Here is a 24,862-nt window from a genome sequence, read left to right as displayed (position 1 = left end):
ACTTAGAATTCTTTTCTTTCCAATGATTGGAAATCTACTCATGAATGATTTGTTCCAATGGCTAATTTACTCTAAACATTCTTTTACACAAATAAATATACACTATGGTAGTATAGGATCAGAGGATATTCATAATACAATTTCGGCTATATACACATATTCATTAAAAATGAGAATTTAGAGTCTTAGCCAAACCAAACCATCATATCACCTTAAAAGTATAATTTATATTAGCTAAGAGTCGAAATAAGTAATAAAATCCAACAATTCTCACTTTCCGGAATGTTAGCCGAAATTGCATATTTATTCATACTCACGTAAAACTTATCATAATAATTTTCCTCTAACTCCTTCATTACCATAAGCATATTTATCAACATAAAAACTATTTTAGAGTACACTAGCAAGGGTGTGAACCTTAAATCATATTGTCACTAAATTATGTTCTAATATATATCAATTCATAAACTATCATTCTAGTGGCATAATATAACTACCCAAAGGGAAGTTTTTCTATCTAAGGGAACTCACCTTATCTTATTCCAAACTCTGGAACAATTATAAGCATCAATTGAGCATCTTCGCCACTGCCTCTATTCGGTCATCCGAATAGCAGTCCAAAACTGCAACCGCTTAATTCATCACCAACTTGAATCTCGGTTCAGCACAAAATCCTACTTCTGCCATCAACTTCAAAATTATCTACAGATTTCAATACTGGACCAAAATCAGTGAAACGGGTGCCAAAACGTCCGAAATTTCGTTAGCTAACCATAGCAACAACAACCACTTGATTCGGAGTTACAGGGAGAGAGTTCTTACCATTTTAGTGGAGTCCTGTTCCAAACCCGTAATAGTTTTTTTCAGCATAAATTCACAACTTCAAACGCATTTTCTGAGTTCGTTCCTAATCCGAAACATACAAAATTTATATCCAAACTGAAGGGAATTAAGCGTAGAATCCAAAAATCCAAAAGTTACTCAATTATGGATTACACAACAGCATATATGAGCCAATGAAGATCATGCGAATATTCGTCTCAAAATCATGAATTTCAATTATAACTACTTATAGCAACAAACACAACTCAAAATACATCAATAACAACTTATCAAGGTTGTTAAATCACTTTTCCATAATAATTTTCTTAAGTTCCATGCTTCTACTTTCAATCCATTTCTCCAAAAATTCAACTTACTAGTAAACTCACCATGAATGTCATTCATAAGCTCCTTATGCATCAAACAACTCACCACCACCACCACAACATATATTGCATTCCTAGACATTGAATTAAACAATTTTAACAAAGGTAGCATTAGAGGTGAGGTGGATAGATTGATTTTCATGGAAAAGGAAGAGAAGAAAGAGCTTGACACTTACTTAATGTTCATTCCATCATGGGTACTCCAAAAGCTAGCTTATTTGATGATTTCCATGAGATTGGGGCCAAAATGAAGATTATGAATGGTAATGGGAGAAGGGGCTGTTTTTGCTTCAAGGAGAGGGAAGGATGAATTTTGCTTGCTAAACACTTGTAATAGCACCACAAGGAACCTATTTGTTGCTTAATTTTGATGATTTCATGAAGAAATGAAAAATTTGTGATAGAGAGGGTTGAAGAAGATGATGGCCGATGGGTTTTAGAGAGAGAAGGGGAAGAAATTATGGAAATGTTTTAGAGAGAGAAATGGATGGAATTGTGTGGAAAATTTTAGAATTTTCCTATTAAACAATCTCTTGGTTGGCAAATACCCATTTTGCCCTTGCTTAAAATCTCATAGATAATTTGAAAAATAGCTGACACAAATAAATGACAAATGACAGTGTTGTTAAGCGAGATATTACATATATAATCTGAACCGAGTGTAACGTCCTTAGTCTAAACCGAAACAACCGAATCCTGGCCAAATACAAACCTCCTAACATTATAGCTTCTTCAACGTCCTTCGGCTCATTAACTTAATTATCTACAAGGGACACTTACTAATAATGATATATTATCAAGTAATCTAGTGGCTGGAGCTCACATATATAATCTTGCCCTACTAATTAAAATTTTAGACTCATCTTTGTTTTATAAAAGTATTTAGATGTATATATAAAAAAACACTTTTCCTATGTTGTTTTCATATTATGAATAAGCACTTAATTAGAAGCTGCTTTTAGGAGCTAATTGATATTTGGAGAAACCCACATGTCAATGTTAATTTTTTTCTTGTTGATTTGTACATGAAAGCTGAAATTAAGAGTAAGAGTTTTCAGTACGTGACATGAATTAATCAGATCAAGAGATGCATATGGTCCAACAACCCAGGCCAAGTAAGATGATGTCAGGCTCAACATGATGATAACTTCACATCATCTTATTCTACCTTAATTTGACTTGATAAAAAACTAGTTGATGTGATTAGTTATTTTTTAGTTCTACTTAGTAACAGCCTAATAGGTCACTTTGTGTATAACTATAAATCATGTCCCCAGAAAATATTTGTACAAAAAAAAAAAAAATCAACATTGAGATTAATGTTCTCTCAGAAAGAAAAAAAAACATTGAGATTAATGTTTTCTTCAATATGGTTTGAGATTCTAGTTTAATTATCTTTATTTTCACTAATGTAATTATTACTATATTATACAATTTTTAATTTCTGTTTTGCAAGTTAGCTCACAAACTCTAACAAGTAACATGTCTAACCAAAGCTTTTCTTTAAAAAAAAAAATGTCCAATTAAAATCTAGATTCAGAAATATAACAACTTAATCACGACTCTAACAAGTTGCTATATACATAAAAGAAAGGAAAAAAAAAAGTATCGTTGACACAAATAACTAACTACTCCAAAATGAACATTGGATAAGGACTTGTGGTGATGAAAGCAATGAAAATAGTCAAATGCAAGTGAAAGGATGATACACATTACCAACTTTATAAAAAATTAATGTACAACAAAATTGTGGATGATCAAATCAAAAGACTAACGACAAGAAAATAATATTCTATTATGACAATCTCCAACTCAAGTCAAAATACAACTTATAAAGGAATAATTGACAATGAATGGTATATACATAGGGTATGACAATGAAAGGAATATTTGAAAGTTTTTTTTATTTGAAAGATTTATTATCCATTTAAAGGGATAATTGACAATGTATGATATATATACATATTCTCTCTAGTTTATATTATAAGAGAAAATTTATTTTTTTAATTCATTCAATAAATGATGTATCTAGTTTTTAAAATAAATGATGTAAGGAACCCACGAAAAGAAACTTTATCTTGAAAATACAAATTAAATATACGTAAAAGTCATAACTAAAAAACTTTCAATATAAAAGTTACTATTTTTGGATATTTAAATGATGTTCTAAGGGCAGCATAGCATTTTCCTAAACTAAATACATAATTTATTGAATGAATTAAAAAATAAACTTTATCTTATAATAGAGACAAGAATATAGGTCATCAAAGAAACACATTGAACTTGATAGTCAGAGAAATTAATGCAAGATGCTTTACAAAGGGTTATGGTTGACTTGAGTTGAGACAAAAGTAATACTCCCTCCGTCCCATATTACTTGACCTAGTTGACTCTGTCACGTATGCCAATGCACAATTTTAAACTTAAATTTCTTTAATAATCTAGTAGAAAAAATTACAAAAATTTGATATTTTGAAAATATTAATCGAGACGAATCTAACAACATCTTATATGCTATATTTTGTTTTTATATATTAGTAGAAAAATAGAGTCAAAGCATGTTACATGAATAGTGCAAACATTCTAAATAGGTCAAGTAATATGGGACGGAGGGAGTATTAATTATAGGGTAGAATCATAAAATGAGCAATTAATATTGCTTTGTAAAACTAAAAGTGTACAACTCCACGTGTTATATAAGCAACTCCACGTGTTATCATGAATCACACAAAAATGTTACAGCATTGAATAACAAACAAGACAAGATCATATTGAAAGCTTGTCTTAGAACCAAGCACTAATATATAGTTGTCAGAAAAATCTTACTAAGTTGTTTTTCTTAGAAAAGAGAAGTGTACAACAAGCCAAATGGGTGGTGCTGATCAGAAAAATGTTTGCATTCCTAAGAAGAAGAAAAATGGTTCTTTTAAGTCCATTTTCATGCATGCAGATGCTATTGATTGGTTTTTCATGGTTTTTGGTTTGATTGGTGCCATTGGTGATGGCATATCAGTTCCTTTGTTGTTGTTTATTGCAGGCAGACTTATGAACTCTATTGGTAGTGCTTCTGGCACATCAAGCAACAATTTTGTCCATGACATCAATAAGGTTCTCTCTCTCACTCTCTCTCTAGCTCTGATCGAATCAGAACAATCTTTAGTCAGACTTTACTTGCATTCCGGCTAAACTCTGGATTACCAGAGCACTTTCCCTTGAAATTGCTCTTATCATTAAAGTAGTTTTTGTTGGGGTTATACCTTTGCATGAATCATTCTATGATGAAAACATATGTGACTTCTATAATAGTTTCTTCAATACTTTCCCTTCTTCAAACATGTAGAGAAAACATTAATGAAAATAACATTAGCCTTAGTTGGTTTAATTTTATTAACTTTTTGATGCAGAATGCTGTTCTTTTTTTATATTTGGCATGTGCCTCTTTTGTTACTTGCTTCTTTGGTGAGTTTTCAGTTTTGTTACTGTTTTTGGTTTTGACTTCTCTTTAATTTGCGTATGATACACAAGCATTAACATTATACCTTCTTTAGAGGGTTATTGTTGGACAAGAACAGGTGAAAGACAAGCAGCAAGAATGAGAGCTAGGTACTTAAAAGCAGTTCTAAGACAAGAAGTAGCATACTTTGATTTGCATGTTACAAGCACATCAGAAGTCATCACCAGTGTCTCTAACGACAGCCTAGTGATTCAAGATGTTCTCAGTGAAAAGGTATAAAAAGTAAAATTTGTTTTACTTTATATCAATTTTGTTTTCTATATAGGGATGAAAATAGATCAGGCCATGTCATCAAAAAGTGAAAAGGTACCACAAAATACAAACTCATTTGACCTATTAATATTATGGTAGCATATCAATTTTTATATCAGACCATACTTAGATTAAATAGGTCTGACCTATTATAATACTCTAAGGCCTGAGTCTGGTCTATTACCTGACCTAAATTATTTTTTAAGTGTCTGGCCTGACTTATGCCCGAAAGCATACTTAAAAGCCTATTTCACATTAAATTTCATATGATTATATATAGAGTAATGATATTTGAACAACTATTTTGGTACAACTTTTGGGACAACCTTGTTGTTCTCTCTTCTCATTGGTCAAAAACAATGGAGAGAGAAAAAGGAAGAGAGAGAATAAGAAGATAATGTGAGTATGAGAGAGAAAGTTGTACAAAAATGGTTGTACAAATATCATTTCTCTTATATATATGACATTAACAGTTAGTTAATTTCTTACAATCTGAAACTTATATAGGTTCCAAATTTTTTGATGAATGCATCTATGTTCCTTGGAAGCTACATAGCAGCATTTGCATTGTTATGGAGATTGGCAATTGTTGGGTTCCCTTTTTTGGTAGTACTAGTGATTCCTGGTTTCATGTATGGAAGAATTTCAATGGGGTTGGCTAGAAAAATTAGAGAAGAGTACAATAAAGCCGGTACAATAGCAGAACAAGCAATATCTTCAATTAGAACGGTTTATTCCTTTGCAGGAGAAAGCAAAACCATAAATGCTTTCTCTAATGCTTTGGAAGGATCAGTGAAGTTGGGATTGAAACAAGGCTTAGCTAAAGGCTTAGGCATAGGAAGCAATGGTCTTGTTTTTGCTGTATGGTCTTTGATATCCTATTATGGTAGCAGAATGGTCATGTATCATGGTGCTAAAGGCGGTACCGTTTATTCAGTTGGAATTTCAATAACACTTGGAGGATTGTAATTATACTTTAACCCTTTATCTCATTCCATTCAATTAATACTATTCAGAAAAGGTTGAATCAGCGACGAAAAGTTAGCATATAGAAAAACATTAAGTCCGTCTCTCTGTGTTTTTTTTTCTGAAAAAAACACATAGAGACGGACTTCATGTTTTTCTATATGCTAACTTTTCGTCGCTGATTAATTCAATTTTTTCATTTCTATTTTCTGTCGCTAATTAAACTTGTTCTAGTATTGACAGCTCAAACGTTTCTTACTTTGTGAGCTTAAGGTATAAGGGTCTAGGTCGTGTGCAATCACAACTCCACGACTGCACGTAGTTGGCCATATTTGGACAAGATCCAACTATCCAAATTTCGACCTCAAAATTATAAATTTAAAAATAAAATAAAATAACTAAAATTTGCATTGAAATCAGATGGTTAAGATGTGACCTATTGCGTGCAGTCACACTGCACACAATCCAAACTCAATGTACCGATCACAAGTGTGGCCTTGCCATCATGGTTATTAAGTCTCCATGACCTCATTGGTCGTATCTTACTGTGATTCTCAACTATATCAATGATCCTGACTTGATCGCCATTTAAAACCTTGTGCTTAATTTGTGCATCTTTTTTTATTAATTATATATTTTCCTTATGAGACAGGGCTTTCGGAGCTGGTTTATCAAATGTGAAGTACTTCTCGGAAGCAAGTGCAGCAGGAGAAAGAATAATGGAAATGATAAAACAAGTTCCAAAGATTGATTCTGAAAATATGGAAGGTGAAATTCTAGAGGAAGTCTTGGGGGAAGTTGAGTTCAACCATGTTGAATTTGTGTATCCATCAAGGCCAGAAATTGTGGTCTTAAATGATTTTTGTTTAAAGGTTCCATCAGGAAAAACAGTGGCATTAGTAGGAGGAAGTGGTTCAGGAAAATCAACAGTTGTATCACTTTTGCAAAGATTTTATGATCCAATTGGTGGAGAGATACTTCTTGATGGAGTTGCTATTCATAAGTTCCAACTTAAGTGGCTTAGGTCTCAAATGGGTTTAGTGAGTCAAGAACCTGCTTTATTTGCAACAAGTATTAAGGAGAATATACTTTTTGGAAGAGAGGATGCTACATATGAAGAAATTGTGGATGCTGCTAAAGCTTCTAATGCTCATAATTTCATTTCATTGTTGCCACAAGGATATGATACTCAGGTTAGTGCTAAATGTGCAAGTCTAACATGCACAAGTGTTTTTTTTTTTTTACCATTAGATCAATAAGTCACATCACACCTTCATATAATTTAATCGTGAGATTTATTGGTCCAATGTTGAAAACTAAATTTTGCATGATCCAAGATTTGTCTTACTTGTGCACTATTGTTTTGTCTTCTTTCTATTATATCTCACTAACGTTGAGATGGGAACTCACATGCACGTTTTTTTTTTTAAGAAGACATGTCTTTTTTTTGCTTTGGTTTGCAATGAACAATAAAATGGTAAAAAAAAAAATAACTAAGTGAAGGGTAAAATTGAAAGAAAAAAGTGTTACCCCAAAACACAATACATTTTTAGATTAGTTTTGTGTATTGTTCCTATTTTACTGCAATTTAAGTAATTTTTTAATTGATAATTTAAATTATAATATAAAAAATCATTGAAGAATTAGAAAGACACTATTTGGCAATCTCTTTTTCACAATCTCTATTCAATGAAATGTATGTGGCTTACACTACTAAGAGAGACTTGTATGAATTTCGAGCAATATCATGGAGAGACTAATGCTAACACTTCTACTCTACATAACAAATTATCTCTTAAAAAAAATTGTAATGTAAGAATTCACATGAATCAAACTAATTCTACTAAATTATATAATTATTGTGTTAAGTTAAAATAAAGATGTTAATTGTATGTTTACTACTACAGGTTGGGGAGAGGGGAGTTCAAATGTCAGGGGGCCAAAAGCAAAGAATTGCAATTGCAAGAGCCATCATAAAAATGCCAAAAATTCTATTGTTAGACGAAGCAACAAGTGCACTCGATTCTGAATCTGAACGAGTCGTCCAAGAAGCTCTAGACAAAGCTGCAGTTGGACGCACCACCATCATCATCGCTCACCGCTTATCTACCATCCAAAATGCTGATATTATTGCAGTCGTTCAAAATGGTCTGGTCATGGAAACGGGATCTCACGAAAGCCTCATGAAAAATGACAATTCTCTTTACACCTCCCTTGTTCGTTTCCAACGAACTAGAAATGACCAAAGTGATGACACTCCATCTATCATGAATGGAGATCACATGCAAAACACGAGTAGTCGTAGACTTGTGAGTCATTCTAGCTCTTTCAACTCAATGACACACGTTGGTGATGATATCGCTAATTATAACAATGTTGTTGAAGATGTTGTTAATAATGATGTTGTAGTTGATGATCACAATAATAATGATCATAAGTACAATAAGAAAAGGGAGAAGGTTGAGGTTCCATCGTTTCGAAGGTTGTTGGCCATGAATGGGCCAGAGTGGAAGCAAGCATGTTTGGGTTGTTTTAATGCGGTTTTATTTGGTGCGATTCAACCTATATATTCTTTTGCAATGGGGTCGGTTATATCAGTTTATTTTCTGGAGGACCATGATGAGATCAAGAAGCAAATTAGGATCTATGCGTTTTGTTTCCTAGGGTTGGCTGTTATCTCAATGGTTGTTAATGTGCTTCAACATTATAGCTTTGCTTACATGGGAGAGTACTTGACTAAGAGGGTTAGAGAAAGAATGTTTACCAAGATACTCACTTTTGAAGTTGGTTGGTCTGATGAGGATCAAAATTCTACAGGTTCTGTTTGCTCTAGACTTGCCAAAGATGCCAATGTGGTATGTTCTCTTCAATTTTTGTTTAACTTTGCATGTTCTACTAGAGATATATATAATATCACAACTATATATTAAGAACTTAATACACTAACTTAAGAAGTAATACCATAGTGTAGTAAGATGGGGGAATATATTTAGTAGTAAAGTTTGTTTACATATGGATAATAGTAATGTGTTTTTTAGTTAAATAGTTAGCTCATGATATATTTAAGTAATGGAGCTTGTATAATGTATCACCAATTTAATTATCTTTAATTGTAATATGCTTTCAATTTTGTACTTGTATATAAATTCACATAAGGGTGTCCAATATGTCACATAGTCCCATAGTCGACTCAAAAGCTGTGCGGATATTTTGAAGTGTCACATATATTGGGCACCCTTATGTGAATTACGGTGGCTTCTATTTTTTTTTTGGTAATTGCATAAAACATATGTTTTATGTTTACCATTGCAAAAATATCACATTATTATAAGTTTCAAATATTTATAAAAATAATAAAATAATTTTCAATATTTTCTATACTAAAATTTGAAAAAATAAAGTTAAAATAAAGTGATATATTTAGAAATGTGGGGTAGGTGAAGTTGCTGTCAAATTATCCCGTCTACCTTGTGCATTGTGATTCTTTATGTAACATTTTTTATTCCAATTAATAACACAGGTAAGATCATTGGTGGGTGATAGATTGGCTCTAGTAGTACAAACAATTTCAGCAGTGGTAATAGCATTCACAATGGGCCTAATCATTGCATGGAGACTGGCCATTGTTATGATAGCAGTTCAACCACTTATCATTTGTTGTTTCTACACAAGGCGTGTCCTTCTTAAGAATATGTCAAGCAAAGCCATCAAGGCTCAAGATCAGTGTAGCAAAATAGCTGCTGAAGCTGTTTCAAATCTAAGAACCATCAATGCTTTTTCATCTCAAGATAGAATTCTCAAAATGCTTGAAAAGGCCCAACAAGGCCCGAGTCTTGAAAATATTAGACAGTCTTGGTTTGCAGGTATTGGGCTTGCATGTTCGCAATGTCTCAATTATTCTACTTGGGCTTTGGACTTTTGGTATGGTGGAAAACTTGTGTCGCAAGGTTATATCTCGGCTAAGGCATTATTTGAGACTTTTATGATTTTGGTAAGTACAGGAAGAGTTATTGCTGATGCCGGTAGCATGACGAGTGATCTTGCTAAAGGCTCTGATGCCATTGGATCGGTTTTCGCAATCCTCGATAGGTATACAAAAATCAAGCCGGATGACTTGAGAGGTTACAAAGCTGAAAAATTAATAGGAATCATTGAACTTTTTGATGTACATTTTGCATATCCGGCTAGACCTAATGTGATGATTTTTCAAGGGTTCTCGATTAAAATTGATGCTGGAAAATCGACCGCTTTGGTAGGGGAGAGTGGTTCTGGAAAATCAACAATCATAGGACTTATTGAGAGATTCTACGATCCACTTAAAGGGATAGTGACAATTGATGGTAGAGACATAAAGACTTATAATCTAAGGTCATTAAGGAGACACATTGCACTTGTGAGTCAAGAACCAACATTGTTTAGTGGTACCATAAGGGAAAATATTGCATATGGAGCTTATGATGATAAGGTTGATGAGAATGAAATTATAGAGGCATCAAAGGCTGCAAGTGCTCATGATTTTATATCAAGCTTAAAAGATGGTTATGATACATTGTGTGGTGATAGAGGAGTTCAATTTAGTGGTGGTCAAAAACAAAGAATTGCAATAGCTAGAGCTATATTGAAGAATCCAGAGGTGTTGCTTTTGGATGAAGCAACAAGTGCACTTGATAGTCAATCAGAGAACTTAGTCCAAAATGCTTTAGAAAGGGTTATGGTTGGAAGGACAAGTGTAGTTGTGGCGCATAGGTTGAGTACTATACAAAATTGTGATTTGATTGTTGTTTTGGATAAGGGAAGTGTTGTTGAGAAAGGAACACATTCATCTTTGTTGTCAAAAGGGCCAAGTGGTGCTTATTACTCTTTAGTAAGTCTGCAAAGAAGACCAAACAATTTAATTTCTGATTCTTCACAAGAAATCAACTAAATAAACAATGTTACGTTTTTCATGTTTGAAGGGAGAAGCAACAAAGAAGAATCGATAATGTACTTGCTGTGATAACAGGTGAAATTCAAAATAAAATTGAGGAGGTTTAGGGAAATTGGTTGCCCTTTAGCTTCCAAAAAATTTCATTTGTACAATCATCAAAACTGTTGGTTTTTCAAACATAAGACAATTCCTATGTTAATTACTATATAGTTATTTTGTAATATAGTTACATCTTCTTTTTACTATGTATGGTCTTTGCTCTCAATATCATATATGATTAAAATCTTGGCTCCCACCTTGAAAATAATGGGAGTTAAGGAGATGACACTTACTGTAATCTTGTTCTACCTCTTATTGAAGTAGTCTTATTCCACCTCTGTTACAAATGATTTTCATATATACATCACTCTCTAACATTAAAATGTAGACTTATGTGAAGCTAAGAAAGAATTGAAGAGGAGATGGAGATTATCACTCATGTGAAACAACCACTCACTACATAAGCACTCTTGGTCCTGCTTAGGCCACAACTTGTTTCAAAATATCTATTACGTATACCTAAATATCACTTATAGCACCCATTGGGTTGGTCTGGTAGTGTTAGTTTGGGACCTTGGGAGTGCTCTTTTTTCAAGGTCTCAGGTTCGATCGAGTCTCCAAAATTTGTTTGCTAGAGATTGGCTACGAATTACCTACTAAAAATGTTACATTTTTTAAATGTTACTAATTAGACTCTCAAGGGTTACTAAAACCATTTAGTAACATGGACTTTACCTAACGTTTATCAAATGTTACAAGATCTAAATAGTAACATTTGTTTTTGATTTAGTTACAATTTTTAAGTGTTACTAAATTTCATATATGATGTAGTGTTCCTTGAAAGATTCGTTAATTCACATTGAAGCTATATATGATGAGTCATGTGATTTGTAGTGATTTCTAGCATAAATCATACCTGAAGTTAATTAAAGTGGATTGCCAAAGAGCTAAAGAATATATGAAGGTGCCAAAGAGCAACCTTTAAGGTGAAAAATGAGCACAATGATGAATTGATTAAGCTAGTCAAATCTTCCATTAACTATCCGTCTTTCAACATTAAGGAGTTGGGAATCAGGTTTTATTGTAGTGCAAAGTTGCTTCTTATAAAAAATTAATCATGTAAAAAGTATTTCAAGTTGGGTTAGCTTTGTTTTTTGACTAAAAATAAAATATTCATTATATGTATAAGGCCGAAAAATATTCATTATATACAGTCTAAGTTAAGAAATTTCAAACAATTAGCTGCGACCTAGTGGTGTAGTGTGACACTTGTAGGCGTCCGGTACCCCCGGTGGTGCGCCTTTTTAATGATATTAGTCTCTTTTTTTTAAATTTCAATATAACTATTCTCCAATTTCAAACAATTTTGCAAACTATTCCACCGCAGCCTAATTTATACAAGACAGATGTTCCTTTGCTTGATCATAAGTAGTCTTGCTAGGAGTTATTGTTTGGAATTGGAAGTCCATTTTTAACTGTAACACTGCTTTGCAGAAAGACATGGCAGAGGATGAAGCACTTTCACATAAGAACAAAGAAGGCAGTCATGTTGAAACTTCTGGGGTCAAAGAAAGAGCAAAGAATCCCATTAACCGCGAAGATGTACATAATAGTTTAGGTAAGTACTATATTTGATAGTTCCTTGGTAAATAATTGCCGTGGAATATTTGAACGTGAAATTAGAGTGTGCATGCATTCTGATTGGCAGTTGCATGTTTAGCATGAATGGTAGTTTCTAGTTTTGAGAATTTATATGATGGGTGGAAAATTTAAGAATCCTCTTCTCTTTGCTTTCCAGGTAAGTTTAAGAATCCATCCCTGCCCAGTAAAGCAATGGAATTTGATCCAATCAGACAGCACAGACACTTCTGCCCCTGGATTGCATCAGAAGACGATGGAGAGCCTGGTTGGAAACAAACATTATCTGCTCTGTATCGTCCAAAAGAACATTTGCCACATTCTCCAAATACATCTCCATCATCTATGGCCATTATGAAGGTATTTTTTGCATGTCTTATTACTTTTAAGTTTTATCGTTGAATGTGCTATTTATTATACATGCAGTTAATTGATGGTGGATTGTAACATCGTGGACGAGAGTGCTAGGAGACTATTCTTTGACAAATTGATACTTGAAGAAAAACCTTACAGCTAAATATATTAGGTTTAAATTGTTTAACAAGAAGTCAAGGTTAACCATTTGCTTTTTCCTTTTTTGCTGCAAATGGTTAACCCTTTGCTTTAGTAGCCTCTTGTACAATCATGATTTCATTTTCCCAACATGTTACGTGAACCAAACACATTGTGTTTCATGCAAAGGGAATTTAAATTATATACGAGTCATAAAACCACAGAAGAGAATGATAATCTGGTTATGTTAATATTTCACGTTGTCTCAACTTTATTGTGACGTGTTTTTGAGCACGGGCTAATGTCCAATTGTTTGTGTATCGGTTGTCATAGAAGTTTCACCATCTTACTATATACCATGTGTATGCAGGTAGATGACCCTGTTGGTTCAATCAGAAAGCTTTTCATGTCTCCACCTACAAGCAGAAGGAAGCTCACTCACATTTCGAGCCAAAGTGCAGAGCATAGGTAGCTTAGATCCAGGTGTAAGACAAATATTAATTGAAGAACCCTAAACCATTGTATACTGCCATTTTTCTTGACATGTTATTCCATTTGAAAACCATGTAAGCAGTAATTTTTTTACTTATAGTCCAATAGGTATTTTTTAAGATGATGTTGGATGGATCCCTTTCCTAACAAAAAGAAAGTAATTTGTTGCACCTAGATGTTATTCATGATTACTTTGCTTCTGGGTAGCTGTAATATGTTTTTCCCCATTTACAATCATGTGGCAGACGGCAAATAGAGTTGGATAACGATAGATATTGTCCTAGAATGTGTTTGATACGTTCTCTTACACTTAAATTCAACTAGAGAAAAGAGTGAAATACAATTTTGTGCTACTGTATTACACCACAGTTTGTAATGACAACTTTGGAATAAGGGCGGTTGAATCCTCTTTCTGCAACAACAGCCCTCTTGTCTCCTATAAGCTTCGCCACCCTGTTATATAAAAATATAAATACAAATGATTAATAAACAGGGTTCAACTGCAGATAGCAGCAGAAACAGAAAACAAAGAAAGATCTCAAAAACTGTTTCAAACTTGTCATGTTGGACATAAAGATATTGTCACTGACTAAAATGGCAGAAAATACTTGTGTTATACTCACCTAAAATATGGAGAGCTCGTGTTCTCTTGTACAGTTTTTACCTGACTAATCTTCTGTACAACCTCCATTCCTCCTACCACCCTTCCAATTACCAGAGACGAGGCATCTAGTTCCGGCGAATCCTTTGTTGCAATGACAAATTATGTCCCATTTGGGTCAGTTCCAACTTCTTCTTGATCAATCTCTAGCTTCCCTAGTCTTGCAACCAGTTTAAACTTAGGAGGTGGCTTTAATGGGTCTCTCACAATGATTCCTACACTACCAGCCACATTTTTAGTCCCAGGACATTTCTCATACATTCTCTCCCATTCCTCAACAAGTTTTTCAGCAGCCAAATTGCTTCCTGTTTTGTTAGCAAGCTCCGCATCCACCCCATAGGATCTAAGGCCGCCATGTTGGACGTAATTCGGCATGATTTTGACGAACTCTTTCCTTCTGTAGCTTTAACAATAATGCCCTTATTTTGACACAATTGTAAAGATATAACAAGTGATAGTATTAAGAAATTAAACTATGGCTTTAACACAAATGAAGACATTATTGTATTTCTTATTCTATAACTTTAAATGCCACTTAAAAATGAATGGCAAGAGGGCATACAACCAAAATTGTAATATTTTGACACAATTGTAAAGATATAACAACTGATAGTATTAAGAAATTAAACTATGGCTTTAACACAAATGAAGACATTATTGTATTTCTTATTCTATAACTTTAAATGCAACTTAAAAATGAATGGCAAGAGGGCATACAACCAAAATTGTAATGCCTTGAAAATTGCAACAAGGAGAAGAAACCAAAGGTTGGAGCCAAAGTCAGTCCATAGAGTCACCTACTGGAATCCTCAATATAAATGGCATGTCTCTCTGAAAGAAGTTTAATCAAGGGTTTTTCGACATCATTAGCAGACTCACTATTGTCTCGCCGAACAGTAATATTCTCAACACCAGTGGTGACCACCACTTGCTCCTTCCGAGTTGAGAGTTCATTTGCAACAACGGCATGCATGCTGTACTTTTCAAGAGCTGCATTAGCCTTATTTAGAAGAATGTTTGAATCTGTCTCCAACTGTCACCAAAGGAGGAAAGCAATTCTTATCTATGTGTCGGGATATATTACTCAGGAATTCATATTTTTCAACGATTACTATTGAAACAAAACAAAAACTAGTCTCCTTAATTGAATACCTGTCAGAGGTAACCACCGAGAGGTATTTTGATCCTCTCGTGTGGAATGCTATTTTAGATCTCAAATAGTTCATGTTAATTTCTAAATATCCTTGGTGGAAAACATAGATAATGCAGTTCCTTTAGAAAGTTAGTACTATGTATTTTAGTTTATTCTTCTTTAAGTGTGGGTCATCATCAGTAGATTCAGACTGAACTAATTTTCAGCCATGTTCTTTGATCAAAACTCTCAAATTTCCGTATCAAAATATTATTGCTATGTTAATAAGTGCAATTCAGTGTCTATCAAAAAGGTAAAGGTCCATATAGAATTCAGTGTCTAACAAATACCATTAATACCTTAAAAGATACGCAGAATGCCAAAGGAGCCCAATCTTTCCTAAGCACTGACAACATTTTTGGCACTTGAACAAGCTTTACGTCCAAGAGGTGAGTTCCTGACTGAATTTTGTGCTCCACCTGCAAGATTAACATGCGACAAGAAAATAGAGGCAAGTTATAAAAGCTATTGCATTACATTTCATCAACAGAAAAGAAAAAAGCTATTGCATTACAAGTATTACTACTAAACAGAACACAAGTCACAATTCTTACATTTCATTTCATGTTTACTGAAGTAGAAGCAAGACTTATAAACTTATGTGACATTATCTGTATTTACACAAGAAACTAAGGCCATATTGTCTAAACACTAATTTCATTTCTGACATAAATAATACTAAAAATTTCTTCAAATGACATATCTCTTATCTCTTGACCGATAAATATTCATTTTAGCCAAGATTAAAGTCATATGGCATCAAAACTTTCATGGAATTAAGAATCAACATATCATATATATACCATATCCTTCCAAGGAACATAGTAGTCAGATACTGCAGCAGCAAGATAAAACATTGCACGTGGGCCAATTCACCTCGTTGACATTCCAATTATCTGCAACATCTGCAAAACAGAAGGCAATTAGCACTGACCAATTAGTGCAGGAAAATCTACTATTTTAAATACCTACAATTATAACTTACATAAAACAAGTAGCTCTATTTTGTAATATGACAAACACATGAAATAAAAAGCACAATAATTTAATCCACCCCCATGGTTGATTGTAGTAATCACTCGGATAAACAGGGAAAAATATTAAATACAATATAGGAGATTCAAATGTCCATATCTGTTGCATCAAACAAGGCTTACAGTTTACAATCGTAGGCTAAGCTAACCTGAAGATATTCAAATATGGTGCTGAAAGGAAGTTTTAACAAGTGACCGCCTGCTACTGCCTGCAGTGGAATGAAAACCACAATGAGGCTATAATTACATTTGAATAAGCTAAAGCTAATGTTCAATTATAAAAAGGAGACAAAATAAAATTAGATAAACAAAAAAGAAGATAAATATGTAAAGCACAAAATTCAATCTACAAATCATACAGTATGATATTCCACGATAGCACTCTTCACTGCTTCAGAATAATCCTTCCGAACTAAAATAAAGAAGCAAAAAAATACAATTCAGCAAATTCAAGATAACTCTGGTTGATTTTGTAAAATATAAATAGAAATAAAAAGGGAAAAAAAATCAAGTAGACATATTGATTAAGTCACAAAATAGCAAATGAAGTATAAATCTTTGACTAGTCTTTCATCAGATTAGGACAAAAATAATACTGTATGAAGAAAGTATATAGACACATATTGGTTAGCCTTTGAGGAACATCATAAAGTGTAAGACTCTTCTAGAAGAATATTTGCTCATGAGACACTTAATATCATCATACCATACAACATGAATAACATGCATTGTCAAATATTATCTATCAAGATATCAAGTGCAATGTTAATGTAAATACTGTTCTAATATGTACAATAGTTTGTATGATTTTAGGCATTGGCCTCTTTATCTTTTTATTGCGTGAAACGGGAGAAAGCAGAAACTGAAAACCTTGAATGTTTAAGTCGTTGGTGGGCTCGAAGCATTCAAGTAAGGGATCCTCAGGAAGGGGTCTGCAAAATGGCTGGAAACTTCCCCTGCATAAATATTCATTGGTAATTAACACATCAAATGCTTTTAAAAAAATTAACAAATCAAATTAAAGAAAAGGCTAATCGCAGGACCAGAAATTTACCTCCGGTACAGAAAGATAACAGCATATCCAGCCTTCAGAAAGTACCTGCAAAGTAACCACCGACCTGTTACTCTCAAGATAATAGAATTGAAATTTACTAGTTTATTACAAAGAGAACAAGGCAAGTGTATCATACTCGGTGGATGTGGCCCCTCTATGACCTGAACTGAAGTTGTCAACATAGCGGACGCACCGTTGCTCCAATGGAGCAGTGGTACCGCCAGAAGTTACACAAACAATTCTCCTAGCTTCCCCATTTTCTGAGGTCCCAAAAACCACACAAATCATTTAGAATGGAAGCAACACGAAAAGAAATATGCAGATTTGAATGAGAAGCTAAATCACCTGATGATGAAGAATTACGTTGAATGAATTGATTCAATTCTTGAGTTATTTCATGACTGTTGTGCAAAGGAGGAGCAGAATCAAAAAAGGCTTTAACTTGTGCTTCAAGGGTTTGGCCCATATCTTCCATTCTGTTTTCAGCATCCATCAAAATCTACCTGCACATTTATTCGCCATAAACACCAAGTCCAACCATCATCATAAATTGTATGCAAACCCCCTAGACTCGTCACACTGTACCCACGGTGATATATCCAGGTCCTAAGTCCACGGGGGAAAATTACTTAACTGTAGTTCATAATTATGATCTTACACGTGAAAATAAAGACATTGATGTTAAAATCATAAGCATAACATTTTTTTTGAAGAAGCAAAATGAAAATTTGATTAAAATAAACTGCATTCCAGAGCATAAGATATGCTAAAAACAGGAGAATGTCATAGTTACAGAGGACAATGCCCCAACAAACATAACTACTTCGAAACAGACCGATCAAAAAATGATTCTACTGAAGCATTAGTAATAGTACCAATCGAAAGCCATGTAATGGCTTGAGAATTGCACAATGGATTTCCTATAATGCAAAAAGCGACGAAGGATCTCAACTTAACTCTCAACATAGAGCTTAATGCTGACCACCAACAAATAACAACACAAAGAAACCTCATTACACCGAACCAATAATTAAACAGCAGCAAAAACTCAGTTAACCAAAAAATATTCCAAAACTCGGGAAAATACTCCCAATCTGTCGTAACTTGAGAAGGTTTAGACAGCAATGTTGCCGAGAGCATCTAAATGAATCTACGGAAAGATGAAGTCACTAAAGTTGTTATAAGGAATTTGCAATATATTAGATTAGTTACCTGGAATTAGATGAAAAAATCTGAGCTTTCAAATTGGAAGCAACCAAAGTGAGATTTAATATAAAGAATATAGGTAATTGCATTACTTGATTGTAAAGCTGAATAGCTAATTTTGATCTGAAGCGCATAACCCAATTAACATCAATGATATGATATTGAAAAGAAAAGGAAAACCTTGAGTTTCGGTAATTAGAATTCTAATGAGGAGGTGTAAGTTGTATTTGTATCACTAGTAGAGTATGAAAAGGGAGAGTCGATGGGTAGGTAGGTAGTATATAGGGCTGGACATCGGTCGGTTTCGGTCGGAAATCGGTCTCAAAACCTGAAACCGCAGAAGCCCACAGTTGCAGTTCCTAAAACCAATTCCGACCAATTTTAGTCTCGGTTTACTCGGTTTCGGTTTATTCGGCTTAGTCTGGATTGGGATTTCAAGGGATTTTAAAAGACTTTTTTATTATAAAAAAGTCTTGTGGTATTCAAGACTTTTATAAAATCTATTATATATATGAGAAAACAAATGCCTACCAAAATTTCACAACTGTCCCTGCCACTACATTTTTAACTGCACTGTATTTTGAAATTATCAAAGGGTAACATTGTAAAAAAAATTGAAATGGGAGAATCCTGGGTTTTTTACCAATATCGGACTTCTATACCCTTCTCCTAAACTCACTTTTAACTATAACACAAAGGGTAGAAATGATATTTTGTTTCAGAAAACCACTTTTTCAATTGAATATAGCAGACCCATGCTTCTGCCAACAATGAAAAGGGCAGACTCCCTTTTAACTAGGGGTGGGCATCGGTTCGGGTAGGGTCGGGTTCGGGTTCAAACACCCAACCCGAACCAACCCACGGGTTATAAACAATGACCCTATTGAACCTATTTTTTGATTCGGGTTATTCGGGTTCGGGTAGTTCGGTTCCGGGTTGTAACAGGTCGGATTTCCGGGTTGTGAAGATGAGGGAAAAAAACTGGTAAAAACCATAGATCCAGAAGAGAAAAGAAAAAATCAACTAACTATATGTCAAATTAATAGTTCCCAGCAATAACAACAACACAACAACCATGTACAATTCACAGCAACAACTAGTTTTTTCCAACAACAAGGACCACCATCGAATCCAAAGCTAGCAGCCACAAACAATCACAACAACAACCAATTTATTTCTTCTACCTGTGGCCAGAATAACGTGAATGAATCTAAGAGAAGAGAAAAGAAACAAATCCAGTGAATGAGATGAAGAGTGGAGGAACGGTGCTGCGTGAAGTGTGAAGTCAGAAGGTGAGATGAGAATAGACTATAAAATTAGGATTAATGGGAATATGAATGATGGTTAAGGTGGGTTTTGGGCTGGGTTAAAATAAAGTCTTTTTTTTCCATTTTAGGCCTAGTGAAAAACAAGCCTGGAAAAACTACTACTAAGATTAATAATAATAATAATTTTTTTTTTCTACTTAGGAAGACTAATAATAATAATAATAATAATAATAAATAATAGTAATAATAATGGTTCATTCGGGTTACTCGGGTTAGTTTGGGTTCCAACGGGTCCATAATGGCCACCCGAACCGAACCGAATATACCCATAATAACCCGTAAAGTTCACCCGATCAACCCGTGATCCGTTTTAACCCGAACCGAATGTCTAAATTTATATCAGATTGGTCGGGTTCATTCGGGTTGACCCGTATTTGCCCACCCCTGCTTTTAACTATTCAAAATTTTCAAATTTCAATTTTCAATTTTCAAATTTCAAAATTTATTCACTTTATATTCCCTCTCTTAGTATTCTCTATAAGATCCACTACTATTATCATTATCTTCTTTCATTTTTCTTCTTCTTTCTCTCACTTTTTCTTATGTTTCATCATCTACTATACTTTTCTAATCTTCATTTTATGTTTTTGCAGAATATGTTTTCCTTTTTATTGATCAAGAATTGATAAAGAATACTAAACAACTCTTTTTTTTTTCCTTCAACTTTGTCTTCTTCCTTTTTTTTTTCTGTCCTAACTTAACAAACTATACTTCATAGTATTATTGCAAACAACATTCATATCTAAATGATAATAAAGTTTTGTATGAAAGTTTTGTCTTCTTCGAATACTTGTGTTCTTGAAAGAAACAAAAAACAATGAACATCATCATGAAAGTTAAAGAACAATAGGAAAAGAAGTAGCAATCTGTTGTGATTATAAAAAATTAGCACAAACAGAGCTTAAAGGCCAGATGAGTAGAGTACAGAATTTAAGTCCACTTAATTTATTTAATGAGTCTGTTCATCACCAGAAATACACCAACATTTAGGTTTTATTAGTCCACTTAATTTATATGTTGCTTTTCTCTACAAAATTTAGGTTTTTTTTTTTATTAAAACTTAATACTACCAATAAGAAAATTAAATAAGAAAATTAAAACATACAACTGAGACAATTTCTGCCACTGCGAAAATCATCAAAGTTACTTTCATCCTCTTTTTTTTGATGGGTTTTACTGCAGAAGTCTATAGGAATATCATAACCGGTTTGGCTTTTGAAAAAATTGCACACGATGAAAGGAAACTAGGAGAGAAGATGTGAAGACCCTAAATTTCATCTCCTCAAAACTAACTTAAAATAAACAAATGAGTTTTGTTGAGAAGGATGAGAGGAAAATGATGGTGGTTTTATTTTTGGTTTGTGATGGTTGAATTTTGTTGAGATTTAGAGAGAAATTGGTGGTTGTTAGAGAGAGGATGAAGAAACGCAAAATGAATGAGAGAGTGAGTGAGAGAGGCTGGAGGCTAGGGTTTGAAGAGGAGATAGGGTTTTATGTGTGGGTTATTGGGTTGGGCTTATAAAATTACAAACCTTTCATTCTTTTGAAACCGTCCACTTTCTCTCTCAGTTCCTCCTCTCTACGGTCAACCCTCCAACTCTCAGTTCTCCCTCTCTCAACCTTCAGGTAGGCTTTTTTCATAAATTACTGCATTATTCTTCTGTTTGTTCCTTTTTTTTTATCATAATTTGTGTGTTGCACGATTGAATGTTTGATTGAAAAATTGTATGATAAAAAAAATTGAATTTGTTAATTGAAAGGGAAAAAACATGTTGATTGAAGGACAAATTCCTATGTTTGTAACCATTCAATTTTTCTTTCTTGTAATACTACGTTTAATTTGTTCAATCAACAGAAGAACAAAAAAAAAAAATTCCAATGGAAGATATAAGTTTGTGCGTTTGTTTAATACTAGGTTCCTATCATGTCACTATCATATCGTATCCTTATCAAACTTCTTATTCTATTTCCTATCTATCTTATCATGCACACCAAACAACCCTAAATTTTTATTTCTCCGCCGATTCAAAACCCTAGAAGTGACTTAATCATAATTGTTGGGTTTGGTTACACTCAAATATTTGTTCTTTAGTCTATTTTTAAACACCGATACAACTTAGCTGGATAGTGTTACTTATGGTGTGATTTTGCTTTTATATTATTAATATTGATGTCATATTACTTGAGTTTCTTTACCCCTTGCGTTTCGTTTGGGTTTGAAGTGATTTTGTTTTTGTTTTTGTCTTGCATACATGCACTAAGCTATTGGTTGAATGGAATTGTTTGTTGTTCCTTGCTTTCATTCCATGTTTGATGGTGTTTAACTATGAGAATGATGCAAACTTTATAGGTTCTATAGTGCATGCACGCGGTTTTGGATGATATATGGTTAATGATTGTTCTAAGCAATGGCTTTAAGAAATATATATTTGTTTAACTTTGTTATGTCAATCAAGTGTTACTGAAGACAAAGAAACAAAGGAGTATTGTTGAAGATGAAAAGGCAAAGTGAAACAGATATACAAGACGTTAACAACAAAGACAGACTCAGTGATCTGCCGGACCATCTTCTTCTGCATATATTTGAATTTATGAATATAAAATGTTCTATTCAGACTTGTGTTTTGTCTAAACGTTGGAAGGACCTTTGGAAAAGTCTCACTAATCTCACGTTTCATCACTCTAGAGACAGATCTGGTACATACAACAAGTTTGTATCTCATATTCTGTCTGGACGTGACGACTCTCTTCCGCTTCATAAGTTAATATATTTTCCACTAATATCGAAAAAGAAAATAAGATATTTTCTTCAAGATTCCTCAAATTCTTCCAAAACTACACTCCTAGAGGTCATGAAATATGCTGCTTCACATAATGTCGAGGAACTCACAACCTATGCTGGCCCATGGCTCATAAAGGATTTTGAATTGCCTCATTCCATCTTTCATTGTCATTCTTTGACATCTCTTAAGCTTGACTTTGGGCATCCATATTCATGTGGCCGTAGTAAGATAATGTTTCCAAAGTCTTTGAACTTGCCGGCATTGAAAGCCTTGTATCTTTCTTTTCTCACTTTCTTTACAAGTGAAAATGGTTGTGCTGAGCCCTTTTCAACATGTAAGATGCTGAGTACTTTGGTCATTATTAAGTTTTGTTTAGAGGAAGATGCACAAGCCCTCTGCATATTTAATTCTAACGTTTCTAGTTTGAACGTAGCTAGTGACTGCACGATTAAGGGAGATCACTCTTACGAAGTTGTTTTATCTACTCCAAAACTTACTTCTCTCACTATCATGGGTTGTTATAGTTTCCTAACCCCTTCTACATGCAATTTAAATTTTCTGGAAGAAGGGAATATTCACTGCAGATTTTGTAATAAACCGTTAGAAGAATTAGTCATGATTGGTTGGTTACATTTGCTTGCTAATGTCAAGAAAATGACTCTCAGTTTCGAGAGTTTTTGCGAGATACATAAGGTAATTAGTTATTTTAGTATCTTTTAGGCCCTCTTTATTTATTGCCATTTTCGTTCGTTGTTTCCAAAAATTGAACATAATTGCTCACTTTTAAGTGTCTAGCACTTCCTTGGTAGTAAGTAAAATTAACAACATTGTTGAGGAAATATAAGCAAACAATCTTGTATGTCACAATATTCATTTGAATGTATCCAATTATGCAGGCTCTAAACAAATTATTTACGAGTGATAGACTTCCTTGCTTTGTTAGACTGAAGTCATTAGAAGTGGAATTGGAATCTGATTCAATGATATTTGATGAGATGATAAGAGGAAAGGTAAGAGAAATGGTAACTAATCTACTTCAAAAGTCTCTTCATGCTAGAGTTGATATCATTATGAAGGCAGGCTTAACTTTCAGGTATTGAATTTTACTAAATATATTTCATTTATTCTCTCTCTCACTCCTACCAAGTCTATTAGGTGGATGGTGAAGGGTTTTCCAATGTCCCATTTTGGTTTAATAATGATAAGTATCATGTTGTAGGAATAGAATCTTACAAAATTTTCAATGTATTTTTTGCTTGATTGAAGTTGAAATTGAAAAGTAGTTTATGTTACTTATTCTATTCACAGGAAATTAGAAGACTAAAAGGTGTAAGCAAGTGTTGATGCAAGGTCGGATGGATAGAACAATACATTTTGAAGACGATTGTACGTGGTGGCAATAATGTCAAAGGCTTCAGCCAGCTTTTTGTATAATAGTAATATTTATAACAATTATTTCTTTCAGTATAAGCTTTTTGTACTTGATTAGCTATGGGATGTAGAACAACTTGAAGTAGAATATTTCCTAACATCTTAATGTAAAACTTTCTTTCTCCTATGATAACCAAGTTAGTATCAATTCTGTTGCAAATGATTTGCATACCTCATTCTTTGGTAAATTAGTTAGAAGGCACACAGAATTTTCTAATCCCTTTTAACATTATAATGTACACTCATGTGAAACTGGAAATAGTTGAAGAGGAGATGGAGATTATCGGTCAATAGCATTCTTATCGTGTCACCATCCTAAAAGTACTTCCTAGATAAGAACTCTTTGTCATGCTCATTTAATAAAAAAGCATCGTGTTGAAATTGACTTAAAATTTGATGGATGTAGAAGATTGTTGCTAAAAATATAAAAGATTTTTTTAAAATTTATTTTGTACTTTCAGAAGATTGTTGCTAAAAATATATTGATGGACAGTAAATATATTTTTGTACCGTATGAAGGAAAATTTGATGCAAATATTTTTTTTTTTAAATGGAATCATTTTATTCGGTATTCTCCATGTGGAAAAAATGACTTTAAGAGAAATCACTTTGGGCCCGTTTTTTATAGATTCTAAAAAAATAGAT

At 33.5% G+C, this 24,862-nt stretch overlaps 5 protein-coding genes and 1 long non-coding RNA gene across 8 annotated transcripts; 3 read left to right on the top strand and 3 right to left on the bottom strand.

The window, feature by feature from the left end:
- Positions 1-531: 531 nt before the first annotated feature.
- LOC146912258 (uncharacterized) lies at positions 532-1,705 on the bottom strand. Of its 2 annotated transcripts, none has more exons than XR_015016222.1 (4): positions 1,385-1,705; positions 1,212-1,282; positions 823-907; positions 532-717 (listed from the first exon to the last, which is right to left on the bottom strand). It is a non-coding gene; the product is annotated as an uncharacterized LOC146912258 (long non-coding RNA). The 2 variants fall into 2 exon arrangements; XR_015016223.1 differs by having other exon boundaries at positions 532-702; positions 1,385-1,703.
- A 2,363-nt stretch (positions 1,706-4,068) lies between these two features.
- LOC146912257 (ABC transporter B family member 15-like) lies at positions 4,069-11,109 on the top strand. Its single transcript, XM_085720239.1, has 7 exons — positions 4,069-4,316; positions 4,613-4,667; positions 4,757-4,935; positions 5,482-5,939; positions 6,593-7,133; positions 7,848-8,795; positions 9,461-11,109. Exons 1-7 carry the CDS (start codon positions 4,077-4,079, stop codon positions 10,862-10,864), a joined length of 3,825 nt encoding a protein of 1,274 aa, XP_085576365.1. The 5' UTR covers positions 4,069-4,076; the 3' UTR covers positions 10,865-11,109.
- A 1,269-nt stretch (positions 11,110-12,378) lies between these two features.
- LOC146912256 (uncharacterized) lies at positions 12,379-13,801 on the top strand. The gene is made up of 3 exons (XM_085720116.1): positions 12,379-12,524; positions 12,705-12,904; positions 13,407-13,801. The coding sequence occupies exons 1-3, from the start codon at positions 12,407-12,409 to the stop codon at positions 13,506-13,508; spliced, it is 420 nt and encodes a 139-aa protein (XP_085576242.1). The 5' UTR covers positions 12,379-12,406; the 3' UTR covers positions 13,509-13,801.
- LOC146912255 (peptidyl-prolyl cis-trans isomerase CYP26-2, chloroplastic-like) lies at positions 13,690-14,307 on the bottom strand. Its single transcript, XM_085720117.1, has 2 exons — positions 14,152-14,307; positions 13,690-13,981 (listed from the first exon to the last, which is right to left on the bottom strand). The coding sequence occupies exons 1-2, from the start codon at positions 14,217-14,219 to the stop codon at positions 13,879-13,881; spliced, it is 171 nt and encodes a 56-aa protein (XP_085576243.1). The 5' UTR covers positions 14,220-14,307; the 3' UTR covers positions 13,690-13,878.
- Positions 14,308-14,318: 11 nt separating this feature from the next.
- Positions 14,319-18,957, bottom strand: LOC146912254 (phosphopantothenate--cysteine ligase 1-like). 2 transcript variants are annotated; one of them, XM_085720115.1, is made up of 10 exons: positions 18,682-18,957; positions 17,815-17,972; positions 17,606-17,729; positions 17,470-17,514; positions 17,286-17,371; positions 16,775-16,827; positions 16,565-16,624; positions 16,185-16,286; positions 15,681-15,800; positions 14,319-14,608 (listed from the first exon to the last, which is right to left on the bottom strand). In XM_085720115.1, the coding sequence occupies exons 2-8, from the start codon at positions 17,960-17,962 to the stop codon at positions 16,254-16,256; spliced, it is 549 nt and encodes a 182-aa protein (XP_085576241.1). In that variant the 5' UTR covers positions 17,963-17,972; positions 18,682-18,957; the 3' UTR covers positions 14,319-14,608; positions 15,681-15,800; positions 16,185-16,253. The 2 variants fall into 2 exon arrangements, with proteins under 2 accessions (XP_085576241.1, XP_085576240.1); XM_085720114.1 differs by lacking the exons at positions 14,319-14,608; positions 16,565-16,624; positions 16,775-16,827; ... (3 more) ...; positions 17,815-17,972; positions 18,682-18,957 and adding an exon at positions 14,624-15,222 and having other exon boundaries at positions 16,185-16,262.
- Positions 18,958-22,408: 3,451 nt separating this feature from the next.
- LOC146912253 (F-box protein At4g09920-like) lies at positions 22,409-24,377 on the top strand. Its single transcript, XM_085720113.1, has 3 exons — positions 22,409-23,479; positions 23,683-23,879; positions 24,095-24,377. Exons 1-3 carry the CDS (start codon positions 22,499-22,501, stop codon positions 24,108-24,110), a joined length of 1,194 nt encoding a protein of 397 aa, XP_085576239.1. The 5' UTR covers positions 22,409-22,498; the 3' UTR covers positions 24,111-24,377.
- Positions 24,378-24,862: the final 485 nt, after the last annotated feature.

Source organism: Medicago sativa, chromosome 6 (assembly GCF_051527215.1).
Source record: "Medicago sativa cultivar Bolivia chromosome 6, Bolivia_mono, whole genome shotgun sequence".
NCBI lineage: Eukaryota > Viridiplantae > Streptophyta > Magnoliopsida > Fabales > Fabaceae > Medicago > Medicago sativa.
The sequence above is the reverse complement of the archived record's forward strand: the minus strand, read 5'-3'. Positions and strand labels throughout refer to the sequence as shown.

Excerpts from the sequence above, each read along its gene's own strand:
- LOC146912256 (XM_085720116.1), top strand. The coding sequence starts at position 12,407 with ATGGCAGAGGATGAAGCACTTTCACATAAGAACAAAGAAGGCAGTCAT. Across the intron at positions 12,525-12,704 it reads AGATGTACATAATAGTTTAG|GTAAGTTTAAGAATCCATCC; the intron begins GTAAGTACTATA and ends TTTGCTTTCCAG. Across the intron at positions 12,905-13,406 it reads CATCTATGGCCATTATGAAG|GTAGATGACCCTGTTGGTTC; the intron begins GTATTTTTTGCA and ends ATGTGTATGCAG.
- LOC146912257 (XM_085720239.1), top strand. The coding sequence starts at position 4,077 with ATGGGTGGTGCTGATCAGAAAAATGTTTGCATTCCTAAGAAGAAGAAA. Across the intron at positions 4,668-4,756 it reads TTTTGTTACTTGCTTCTTTG|AGGGTTATTGTTGGACAAGA; the intron begins GTGAGTTTTCAG and ends TACCTTCTTTAG. Across the intron at positions 4,936-5,481 it reads AAGATGTTCTCAGTGAAAAG|GTTCCAAATTTTTTGATGAA; the intron begins GTATAAAAAGTA and ends AAACTTATATAG.
- LOC146912254 (XM_085720115.1), bottom strand. The coding sequence starts at position 17,962 with ATGGATGCTGAAAACAGAATGGAAGATATGGGCCAAACCCTTGAAGCA. Across the intron at positions 17,515-17,605 it reads AGAGGGGCCACATCCACCGA|GTACTTTCTGAAGGCTGGAT; the intron begins GTATGATACACT and ends GTTACTTTGCAG. Across the intron at positions 16,625-16,774 it reads CTATCGTGGAATATCATACT|GCAGTAGCAGGCGGTCACTT; the intron begins GTATGATTTGTA and ends ATTCCACTGCAG.
- LOC146912253 (XM_085720113.1), top strand. The coding sequence starts at position 22,499 with ATGAAAAGGCAAAGTGAAACAGATATACAAGACGTTAACAACAAAGAC. Across the intron at positions 23,480-23,682 it reads GTTTTTGCGAGATACATAAG|GCTCTAAACAAATTATTTAC; the intron begins GTAATTAGTTAT and ends CCAATTATGCAG.
- LOC146912255 (XM_085720117.1), bottom strand. The coding sequence starts at position 14,219 with ATGGAGGTTGTACAGAAGATTAGTCAGGTAAAAACTGTACAAGAGAAC. Across the intron at positions 13,982-14,151 it reads ACGAGCTCTCCATATTTTAG|GGTGGCGAAGCTTATAGGAG; the intron begins GTGAGTATAACA and ends TTTATATAACAG.